This window comes from Dromiciops gliroides, chromosome 2 (assembly GCF_019393635.1).
Source record: "Dromiciops gliroides isolate mDroGli1 chromosome 2, mDroGli1.pri, whole genome shotgun sequence".
NCBI classification, from domain to species: Eukaryota; Metazoa; Chordata; class Mammalia; order Microbiotheria; family Microbiotheriidae; genus Dromiciops; species Dromiciops gliroides.
Genome location: NC_057862.1, coordinates 679601716 through 679614092, shown reverse-complemented (window position 1 = coordinate 679614092; position 12377 = coordinate 679601716). Strand labels below are relative to the sequence as shown.

The following is a 12377-nucleotide window of genomic DNA, read 5'->3' as shown; positions in this document are numbered from 1 at the left end:
GGCCTTACACATAGGTATGATTTATTCAACGGAGAAGTCTGGGTCTTCTCTAATTACTGGGGCAAGTGTATAGAACACTACTCTTATGAGCAGTAATATTGTATGTCCTATGTGACAGGGGCACTGTGAAGAAATCACTGTGAGAAACTCCAAGAATCAGAGAAATATGAGTCTTTAATATGGACGATTGAACATAACCCAATTGTTTAATTTTCTGCTCTGTAATGCTTCAAGCTGCCTCATGTGTTAAAAAAAAAAAAACAAGGAAAGGAGGGAAAAGTAAGAAGTAATCCTTTCAGTGAAAGGAAAATAATTATAGGGGAATGTTGGGCACTATGAATTAGGAATCACATGGAACAAATGAGAGTATCCTGAACCTTGACTTTAAGCTCCAAATTCTTCTTCTTCTTCTTTTGTTTTTTTGGGGGGCCAGGGCAATGAGGGTTAAGTGACTTGCCCAGGGTCACACAGCTAGTAAGTGTCAAGTGTCTGAGGCCAGATTTGAACTCAGGTCCTCCTGAATCCAGGGCCAGTGCTTTATCCACTGCACCACCTAGCTGTGCCACCCCCACCCCTTGCATGACTTTAAAAATACACTTAGAAGGTGCAAATGGAACCAAAGGACAAGAACTTACATAAAACAAAAGGCTACAGTTCTGAATCCCAAAATAAGCCCAGAGTGAGTTTATTTTTAATTGAATATATATATATATATATATATATATATATATGGATATATATGGATACACACACATATAAAAGCTATGGACAGGCTTTGGTGCTACAATGGATAAGCAGAAAGACAGACCTCTATTATGGAAATACAATGTTTCAGACATAGACTTTAATGTGTTTAATATTTTATATATATGTATATATATTACTACAAAGGACTTCATATCTCCTTAGTTTGCTCCAAATTAAATATGTTTAAAAAATTTTTTGCTGTTAGAAAGCTTGGCATTTAGTAGTCATTATTTTGCATTTTGGAACATCATGCTGCTCAATCAGATTTGAATGACTAACCATGAAATGACGACTTTTATCTTTTTCAAACCCCTACACAACATTACAGTTGGTAACAAATTGTACTGCTTGGACTCTCAAGTATTTAGCAAAATGATAAGTCTATCTGAGCTTTCCTCACAGTTATGGGATCCCCAATGTTATTTTCAAATGTGAATTACCTGAAATTTCATGAGATTCTAACTACACATCCATGATTTCATGAATTATTAAATTCACAGTGCTTTCCTTCAGTATGACTTCTCTGATGTTTAGAAAGGCATGACCTCTGGCTAAAGGTTTTCCCACATTCATTACATTTATAAGGTTTCTCTCCAGTGTGAATAAACTGATGCTCAATAAGGGAAGATTTTCGGCTAAATGTTTTTCCACATTTAATACATTCATAAGGTTTTTCTCCAGTGTGAATAAACTGATGTTCAAGAAGAGATGACTTACGACTAAACAGTTTCCCACATTTAATACATTCATAAGGTTTTTCTCCAGTATGAATAAGCTGATGTTCAGTAAGGTGTGTGCTCTGACTAAAGGCTTTCCCACATATATCACAACCATAGGGTTTCTCTCCAGTATGAATTCTCTGATGTTTGGAAAGGCATGAGCTTTGGCTAAAAGATTTCCCACATTCATTACAATTATAAGGTTTCTCTCCAGTGTGGATTCTCTGGTGTTTAGAAAGGCATGAGCTCCGGCTGAAGGCTTTTCCACATTCTTTACACTTATATGATTTATCATCAGAATGAATTCTCTGATGTTGTGTAAGAAGTGTGCTCTGGCTGAAGGCCTTGCCACATTCATTACACTCATAGGGTTTCTCTCCAGTATGAATTTTCTGATGTTCAAAAAGGGAAGAATTGCGACTGAAGGCTCTCCCACATTCATCACATTTGAATGGTTTCTCTCCAGTATGAATTCTCTGATGCTGAGTAAGGTGTGCACTCCGGCTGAATGTCTTCCCACAATCATTACATTCATAAGGTTTCTCTCCAGTATGAATTCTCTGGTGTTGATTGAGATAGGAGCTTTGACTGAAAGATTTCCCACATTCATTACATCCATAAGGTTTTTCTCCAGTATGAATTCTCTGATGTTGAATAAAGTGTGTGCTCTGAAGAAAGGCTTTTCCACATTCATTACACTCATAGGGTTTTTCTCCAGTATGTATCCTCTGATGCTTATTAAGGGATGAGCTCCGACTGAATGCTTTTCCACAATCATTACATTTGTAGGGTCTCTCTCCAGTATGAATTATATAATGCTGAGTAAGGGTTGAGTGGTCACTATAAACTTTTTCACATTCATTACATTTATATGTTTTCTTCTCTGTATTTCCCTGATGTTTAACTGTATTTGAATTCTGTTTGAAGTTCTTTCCATGCATATCACATTTATGCTGTGCTTTTTCTAGAGGAACTTTCTGTGTTGTAACAAGGGTTGACTTTAAACTATATATTTTTCCAAACTGACTACATTCTTTAGGAGTTTCATTGTGGGTGATTGTTGCTTGCTTCAGATGTCTCTCCTCATTTACCAGTTGTTTCTTTAACCAAACATCAGATTCCTTGGTTTCTCTTAACTTGGAGTCAGAGGGACTAGCCTGTGATTCCATTACTATCATCTGAGATGATCTTTCTCCAGAAATTTACTCTTTTGGAATTGAATTATTAGCCTCAGACCTAGTATCCCAGTCTGAAAAACAAACAAACAATTATTCAGTTGGCAGATTTTTCCAATGCTGGGGAAAAGGTAAAGGAGAAAATAATGTAACTCTAAAGAATATCTACAAGGAACATACGAATTTGATATATCTCATAAATGGTTTTGCAATCTGGCAGGAAGAAAGGTCATAAAAGGGAGTGATGGCTGATGCAAAGTGAAGATCAAAGAGAACAGAGAGTATGAGCAATATAATATAATTCAACTGTTTGGTTTGCTCAGCTTTATAATTCTTCTAGCACTTAGTGACTGATTCATAATTCACTGAAGCATAATTTTCTTAGATTTGAATGAATCCATTACCATGGCAGTGGTATTATTTTTTTCAAAGTAAAAGGGTTTTGTTAACCCTAACCCACAGTCCTGTGTTGTTACTATATTTCTGGAGAGGTCTGATGGTTGGACCTGTGTGAAAGATGGAGATCGCCTAGACTAAAGGTCTACTTAAGCTTCCGTCAACTCTGCTCCCTTATCCTATCTGTTTAAAGTCAGTCTTCCTTATTTGGGTTAATGAGGCTCATAAAGCTGTGATCCCTACTTGTTCCTAAAGCAGTGCCTTTTATGTCCTGTCCAGGGCTTACTTTTTGCTTGCTACCTAAGATCATTTTCTAGTTCTCACTTTTAGGAATGAAGGTGTCAGTAAGTGAACAAGATGTGTTCCTAGCTTGGATTCTCCTTGACCATCTTATTAATGCAGTAGTAAGTAGGCTTGTGCAAATGAAAACTTTAGATTCCTTCATGTAGCTGATTTCCTGTATGTGGCTTCTAAGGATCCTGGATTAGACTCCAAAAGCCCAGGTGCTTAATCTGCATGTGAAACTTTATCTGCTAAATTGTAGGGCTCCATATTGTTCTCAGACTGAAAAGCCTAATTGTTTTTTTTTTTTTTTAGTGCCACATGTGGCTTGTGAGAGAAATGGAGACAAAAGCTTAATAGAATACCTCCAAAATCAGCCCCCCATCCATGTTTACCAACCCTCACAAAGCTCACTACTTGGGTGCTGTATCCACAGTCTGGGAGTTTTATGGTGAGTGTTTTGTAGGAGAGCAGAATATGGGGGATAAGGGAGAGAAGATGGAAAGGCTTTGCCTTATTCAACCCCTAAACAACACCACTGCTGCTGGCAACCTGTGCTGCCTTGACTCAAAGGTATCTGGCAAAGTGAAAAGCTTGATCGAACTTTCACCGTGATAATGATGTTCCGAGTGGCATCCTACAAATTGAGTTATCAGATATTTGATGAAAAACCTAGGTAAACATGAATGATTTCACACAATCATTAAATTCATAGGGCTTTTCAGTGATGCTTCCACAGAAACAACCTTGGCTCAAGGCTTTCCCTCACTGATTATGTCTACAGGGGTTTTCTCCAGTGTGAATGAGCGGATGTTCAATAAGATCACTTATGAATAAACATTTCCCACATTTAATACATTCAGTAAAAATGCACAGTAAAGGGTCACTCAGAATAAATGCTTTCACACGTTCATTTCTCTCCCACATGATTTCTCTGATGATTATCAGTGGATGAGCACTGGTGGAAAGCTTTTCTACTATCTCCACATTTGTAGAGTTCCTTTCCCAGAATGAATTATATATTGTTGAATAAGGGCTGAGCAGTCATTAAAGACTTTTTTCATATTCATTACATTTATAAGTTTCCCCTTTTGTCTTTCCCTAATATTTAATCTGAATTCTATTTGAATTTTTTTCTATGTATGAGAAATTTATGTAGTCTCTTTTCTAAAAGGATTTTCTGTTACATAGCAAGAATTGGCCTCCAACTAAATTTTTTTCCGAAATGACAAAACTGGTGACCTCTTTTTTTAGTGAGAGTATTCTTGGGATGATTATTGCTTGTCTAATATCTCTCCTGGTTTCCTTGTTGTTTCATTAATCAAACAGTTCTAAACTTTTGGAGTATCAGGGAATATCCCACATAAATCTTTCTATTACCACAAATCTGAGATTATTTCTTGGTTTCAGAAATAGCACCTTGAATATGATGGGAAAGAATTAAAAAAAAAATACACATGCCAGATCTTTCTTCTAGGATAACTGAGAAGTTGTATTGACAAGATAATGGAAGTGAATGGATATATGTGTGTGTATATGTGTGTATGTATATATATATATATATATATATATATAAACATATATATACATATATATAAAACACATCTATATATACACATTTACCTATATAAATAAGCTTAGAGAAATCAAATTAATTTTCCAGGTTCACCTAGCTAATGTGTTGTTTAAAAATCTAAATGTGGGTTCTAATCTGTCCCCCCCAGTTTTGGGGGGAAACTGGCTAAAATCACTGATAAATTCACCAAAAGTTTAGGCTTTTAAGGGTTTATTAAAAGATATAAGATAGTAAAGAGAGAGAAAGATTGAGAACAGATTTCTTTTAGCATGGAAATTTTAGCCTTCCTAACCTTCCACATGAAGTCCTGCCACCAAGCCGATGTCTCAAACCCAAAAGAGGAAGAACCCCTCCACCAACATCTGCTTCCTACTTTGTGTTCTCCTCCCAGAAAATGGGAGGCTCCTCAAATTGATTGGCTGGTAGCTTTGATAGAAAGTACCCATGAGCAAATGTCACTTCCTGATGCCAAGGAACTGACCACATGACTTGCCCTCAGATGCCTTCTCCTCATGGCAGAGCTTTCCTACAGTAACTCTCCAGCAGGTGGCATCACTCCAATTGTTACACTAGTAAGTATTTAAAGAAGGATTTCAATTCTTTCTGATTTCAGGTTCTAAATTCTAGTCACTGTCCCACTTGCCAGGGAAGGACATCTGGGATCATGGGAGTATAATATTTTAGGAAATGCTCTCTGCAACTACCCTAGTTAAGACCCTTATCACCTTACTCTTTTTTTTTTTTTTTAGTGAGGCAATTGGGGTTAAGTGACTTGACTAGGGTCACACAGCTAGTAAGTATTAAGTGTCTGAGGCCAGATTTGAACTCAGGTCCTCCTGACTCCAGGGCTGGTGCTCTGTCCACTGCGCCACCTAGCTGCCCCTCCTTTTTTTTTTAGTATCACCTCACTCTTGAGTAACTGTAATAACTTCCTGACTGACCAAGGGTTCCAGTTTCTTTCTTCTCTATCCATTTGTTATGCCATCAATAGTTTGACCTTTAGGGGCAGCTAGGTGGCACAGCGGATAAAGAACCAGCCCTGGATTCAGGATTCAGGACCTGAGTTCAAATTCAGCCTCAGACACTTGACACTAGCTGTGTGATTCTGGGCAAGTCACTTAACCCTCATTGCCCCGCTCCCCCTCCCCAAATAGTATGACCTTTATTGAACAGTAATTTAACACCATTTAATTCTGCTATAAAACAGTTATTTGTTCTTATAAGACAATGCATTTTAATATTTTCTTAATGTCTACATGATGAAATCCCAACTTTTCAATGTTATTTGAAACTAATCCTAGTCTATTAACCTTATCTTCACTACTCTCCTTCACCTAGGTCTGCCACTTCATCATTCCCCACACAAGCTATGATAGCTCAGTCTTTCTTTCCAATGAGAATGTCCTTTTTTTCTTTGTATCCCTGGCATTTGGCACAGTGCCTGTCACAGAGTAAATGTTTAATAAGTGTTTGCTTACTAAGTGGAATCATTCTACAATCTTTTTTTGGGGGGGGGGCAGTGAGGGTTAAGTGACTTGCCCAGGGTCACACAGCTAGTAAGTGTCAAGTGTTTGAGGTCGGATTTGAACTCAGGTCCTTCTGAATCTAGGGCTGGTGCTTTATCCACTGTGACACCTAGCTGCCCCATTCTACAGTCTTAACCAACCTTCTGCTCCCATCCCTCACTTGTTTCCCAGTTTGAGTCTGAGACATTTTTATAATCAAATTATTTGTGTGTATTTGTGTATTCAACCTCCTTATCTACTTCAGATAAGAGTTAGGTTCTTGGATATTCACTTCCCCCACCCCTTCCTCTACATTTATATACTCTTCTCATGAAGGACAATTATTAGAAACACATCAGTGTATTTCCTTTCTCTTTTCCTTTCACAAACCCACAAGAAAGAACCAATTCACCTCAAGGAACTCTTTTTTAATTCAATTTCCTCAATACTCTTTGAAGATATTAAGGTTTTGAAGGTACACAGTTCTTCTCTTAATAGAATGTTGGCACTATATCATCCAATTGCTCAAATAATTTAACTTTTCTAAGTTTCTCTGGACTCCTGTATTTGCATTTCAAAGTTCATATTTAGTTTAGAAATCCTCTATTCTACTAAAAATCCATTTTTACCCCTATAAGATTATCCTCAGCTTCTCAGGGTATTCTTGGTTGAAAACGCTGTTCTTCCCTCATATTCCTGTTGGTTTTTCATATTTAAACATTTCCCATAGTTTTATTTTTCTTTCTTCCCCACCAATATTGTATTAAGGTAAAGGCTTCCAGGTCCTGTGTGATCCAAATTGTCATTCTTTGGTACTTGAATTGCTTTTTTCTGGATAGTTGCTGTCATTTTTTTCTTTCATGTGGGAGCTCTGGGTTTTGGTTATGACATTCCTTTTTGGAATTCCTTCTGGAATTCCTTTTTGTAGGTGATTGGCAGATTCTTTCTTCCTTTATGTTGCCCTCTGTATCCAAGCAGGTTTCACTTATGATTTCTTAGTATATAGCACTTAAGCTTTTATTTATTTTTTTTAATTCTGTTTTCAGGGAGTTCAATGACTATTAAATTATCTCTCCCTCACCAGGTCAGTTGTTTTTGATATCTGCTTACATTTTCATCTAATCATTTGATTTTTCCCTAAGATTTTTTACTGTCTCCTAAAAGTCACTGACTTCTGTTTGGCCTATTTTAGTTTTCAAGGAGTCCATTTCTTAGGTAGGGTAATCAATCAATTAATAAACATGTATTAAGTGCCTACTATGTTCCAGCCATTGTGCTAAGTGCTAAAAATCCCCCCCCCCCAAAAAAAGGGGCAAAAACCAGTCCCTGCCTTCAAGGAGCTTACAATTTAATGAGGGGGACAACATGCAAACAGATATGTACAAAGCAAGCTATATACAAGATAAGTAGGAAATAATTAATAGAGGGAAGGGACTGGAATTAAGAGGCGTTGGGGGAAGCTTCCTGTAAGAGCTAGGATTTTAATTGGAACTCTTTTTTTGTAGGGGGTGATAAAATAATGGGATTTGGCAGATACTCAAAGGCTAACCTGGAGATTAATCTAAAATGATTGAATTAAGTGAGAGTGATTGATTTTGCTGATTAGCCTACTTCAAGTTAATTAGATTGTAACCAAACCTGGCTAGCCCTTAAGAAGGTATTGTTCTCAGAAGCTAAGGGCTTTGAACTCAACATGAGACCACCTTCAAGTCCAGTGAACCAATGGATTTGGATGACGCTAACCAATCAGCTTGAAGCAGTGTGTAAGGACCGCCTCTGCTCCAAACCTTTAAAAAGCTTCCACACAGTTTGAGAGAGTTCATGGTTGAAGCAGGCTCCTGGGGGAGGACTTGAGGAAGAACCAGACCAGGCTGGAACTCTAGGCTAGATAGGTCTTTTCTTAACTCCTTGTGTTCTCTTTTTTCTAATACCTAGTATGCTTTAATAAATGCTTAATGCCCCAAAGACTGGTGCTAAAGCTTCTAATTTAAGGCGACCACACATTAGATTTTTTAGACATCACAGTTAGATTTTAAACATCACAAGGGCAATGAGGGGGTAAGTGACTTGCCCAAGGTCACACAGATAGTAAGTGTCAAGTGTCTGAGGCTGAATTTGAACTGAGGTCCTCCTGAATCCAGGGCCGGTGCTTTATCTACTGAGTCACCTAGCTGCCCCCTTAATTGGAACTTAAAGAAAGCCACAGACATCAGTAGTCAGAGTGGAGGAATAAAGCATTTCAGGCATAGAGGTCAGCCAGAGAGAATGCCCAGAGCTGAGAGATGGAGTATCTTGTTTGTGAAATAGCCAGGAGGTCAGTGTTATTTAATCAAAGAGTATGTGTCAGGGATTAAGGTGAAAGAAGACTGGAAATGTGGGAGGGGATTAGGTTATAAGGGCTTTGAATGCCAAACAGAACATGTTGTATTTGCTCTTGGAGAAAATAGGGAATCCCTAGAGTTTATTGAATGAGGGGGAGGGGGTTGGCATTACTGAATGTGTGCTTTAGGAAAATCATTTAAGTGGCTGAATGGAAGATGGGCTGGAGTGGGGAGAGGCTTGAAGCAGGTGGACCCCCCAATAGCTATTGCAATAGTCCAGGCTCGAGATGATGAGGGCTTGCACCAGGGAGGGCACAGTGTCACAGAAGAAAAGGGAATATAAGGGAGAGATGCTCTAGAGGTGAAATCTACAAGAGATGTTGCAGAAGTGAAATTGACAGGCCTTGGTAAGAGCCTGGAAATGGGGGAGGGTAAGAGAGAGTAAGGAGCCCAAGATGACTGACTCCTAGGCTGTGAGCCTGAGGCATTGGATCTGTCTTCTAAGCTACTCATTCTCCTTCCAATCTCTTCCTCTAGAGCTTTTGTTTTGTTTTTTTAAAAATCTCTTGCTTCATTTCTTCTAAGTATGTGGTTCTTGGGGAAAATATTTTTTCCTTTGAGTCTCTGCTTACTGTTGTTTTGGGGGATCTCTATATTTGCAATACTTTTTTATCCCTCTCAGTGTTTTCTCAAACTTACTCATCTCTTCAGTTTTGGTTCCTAACTGGGGCTTTGTGGCAAGGCCAGACTTCATCCGGTGCTGCACTTTTGGTGGGTACAGAACTATACTGGTTAGCCCAAGGGAGATGGGGGAGATTCAAGAACAAATTTCTAAAGACACAAAGGAAAACAGTTTCAATGAGGATGAAAAATGGGATTTGTTTGAAGAGGGCAATGTGGAGTCATGGGAAATTCATCAACCAAATTAAATATTAAAAAGAAATGGACAAATCCAGTCAAATCCAATTAGTATTTATTAAGCACTTACTTTGTGCCAGGCACTGAGTTTACATTCTAATCAGGGAGACAACATATAAAACTAGATACACTATACATACAGAGTAGATGGAAGCCACTCTAAGGGGAAAGTATCATCTGGTAAAACTCAGAAAGGTCTCCAGAAGTAAGTAGGATTTAAAACTGTGTTTTGAAGGAAGACAGGGAAGCTAAGAGGTGGAAGTGAGGGAGCAGAGTATGCCAGCCATGAAGATGTTGAGTGAAAAGGCATAGATATGGGTGATGGAATCTGATGAGGTGTAAACAGGGCAATGATCCTGAACGTAGGAAAGTAAAGTGTTAGGAGACAGAAGAGGCAGAAAAGGACCAAGCTGCGAAGAACTTTCAATGCCAAACAAAGGACTTCATATTTGATCCTGAAGGTAAGAGGGAGCTGTTGAGCAGGAGGGGTGAAGGGGTCAGATCTAAGTTTTAAGAAAAGCACTTTGGTGGCTGAATGGAGGATGAATTAGAGTGGGGAGAGATTGGAAGAAGAGAACCCAATTAGAATGAGAGTACAGTAGTTCATTTGAGATATGGGCCCAAACTAGGGTGGTGGCTGCGTATATGAGATGTTGTAAAGGTAGAAGTAACACTATTTGGCAACGACTGACTATATGGGGTAAATGAGAATGAGGAGTCCCAGATGACGCTGAGGTTTAATGCCTGTGGAACTGTGAGGATGTGGAGTTTTCAACAAGACTAGGAAAACTGGGAAGAGAAACGAGGATAAATTTTATTTTGACTAAATTGAGTTTGAGGTGCTTTGAGGACATCCAGAGGAAGATAGTTAAGTGAGCCAAGGGCTGGATATGCAGGTAAGACCAAGAGATGAAGGATAAATATAAGACTGGGGCACAGTGCCCTGGAAATAGTGTAAGGAATGCTAACGCTGTCAAAGAGCCAAGGCTGGTGAGTGAGTCAATAACTATTTATTAAGCACCTACCGCGTTCCAAGCCCTGGGGATACAAAGAAAGACAAAAGACAGTCAGTCCTCAAGGAGACAAGAGGCAAACAACCAGTACAAAAAAAAAAAAAAGATACATACAGGATCAAGGAACAAAAAATGACTACAGGAGTTGGTGTCCAGGACAAGGGCTCTCCTTGATGAATTCAAGTCACCTGACCCAGATCAATGATCCCCTCGGGTCCTGAAAGACCTGGTAGCTGTGACTGCTCAGTCACATTTAGTGTCCAAAAGATCACCGAAAACAATTACCATGGACTGAAGGCAGTTCAATGCTTTCCCAATTTTAAAAAAGGAAAGAGGACAAAGTATACACACTAAGGGCCAGTGAGTGTGGCTGGAAACGAAATGCTAAATGAAGTTTAGAATCATGGCAGAATTAAATTTTTATTAAAAAAAAAACTCATAACAAGTTATGAAAAAGCTGGACAGCTTCACCAGTAAAAGAAAAGAGAAAAATGATAAATCTGTAATTGAACTTGTTAATAGACTCGATGAGCAGCCCCTCTGGTAATGTCTGCAGCAGCCTTTGATCCGTGGAAATTTCATTGAAAGAAGCGATGTCTGTCCACAGGCATCTGACAAATTGAACCCCCAGCGCCTGATCGTGTGGTTTGTGCTTTGCCCTGGGAACCAGTGATCGAGTGGGAGTGGTGGTGGTTACCACACACACCTGCCAGAGCTGCGCATGCGCTAGCTCTGCTCTAGGCCCCGCCTCCCGGGCGCGCCCCCGCTCAGGCGCCCCCATGTGCGCGCGCATGGTACAGCTCGCATACACAAGAGGCGCGCCACACCTAGAGAGACACGCAGTTTGCATACACAACACACCAGCACGAACACACCTATATAAACACGCACTACCCCCGTGGGTCCGGACTCACCTTCCGAGCGAGCGGAGCCGGTTTCGAGCCAACAAAGGAGCCCGACGCTCCATCTCACTGAGGAAGCGCGCGTGCGCAAATGGACCCGCGAACTACCATGCCCAGAATCCTCTGCGTCCCAATGCCTCGATTTCCCAGACGCCTCCGCGGCGCGCTGGCCCCAGCTTGGATTGGTGCGGCAATAGATTTAAGACTTTTCTCGGCTTCTGAAAAACCGGGAGCGACCTTTCAGGTTCGCTAGACCATCCAAAGAAGGAAACTGAGGCCCAGAGAGAGAAAGCATCTTCCCCAAGGGTGCACAAAGCGTTAGTGGCAGGGTCCTTTGCCTCCAAATTCAGCACGCTCTTTCTTTTATCCCCAAGTTTAAGTCGGGTACACCTTATCCATCCAGCAGACCGCAGAGGCAATGGGATTGCTCTTGGTCAATGTTGAAAGATCTAGGACATGGGAGAAGTGCTTCACTCAGGACTGGAGACAGGCCTAATTATAAAGTTCCTAATTATATTGATGGATGGATGGATGGATGGAGAGATATTGATGGTGGAGTCTGCAAACTATAGACTATTGAGCTTCAGTTTTGTTCCTGGCTAATCATTCCAGAAAAAAAAATTATACACACATAGATACAGGTATAAATAGATATATGAAATGAAATTTATATTTGTATATTATAATGAAATACACGTTTGATTTCAAATTGATTATTTCTTTTCAATTTGTTTTAATACAGAGACACATTCACAGGGAAGCAAAGTGGAAACTAGAAATTGAACGAAAGGGATTTTTCTTTAGCATATAGATTTGGAAGCAA

At 39.5% G+C, this 12377-nt stretch overlaps 1 protein-coding gene across 1 annotated transcript in view; it reads right to left on the bottom strand.

The window, feature by feature from the left end:
• LOC122741570 (zinc finger protein OZF-like) overlaps window positions 1-11651 on the bottom strand; it is a 73504-nt gene extending 61853 nt beyond the window's left edge. The window contains exons 1-2 of the mRNA XM_043985198.1: window positions 11567-11651; window positions 1293-2715 (exon numbers count right to left, since the gene is read on the bottom strand). Of these exons, the coding sequence (XP_043841133.1) occupies window positions 1293-2644 (1352 nt within the window). The 5' untranslated portion in view covers window positions 2645-2715; window positions 11567-11651. The remainder of the gene's footprint in view (window positions 1-1292; window positions 2716-11566) is intronic.
• Window positions 11652-12377: the final 726 nt, after the last annotated feature.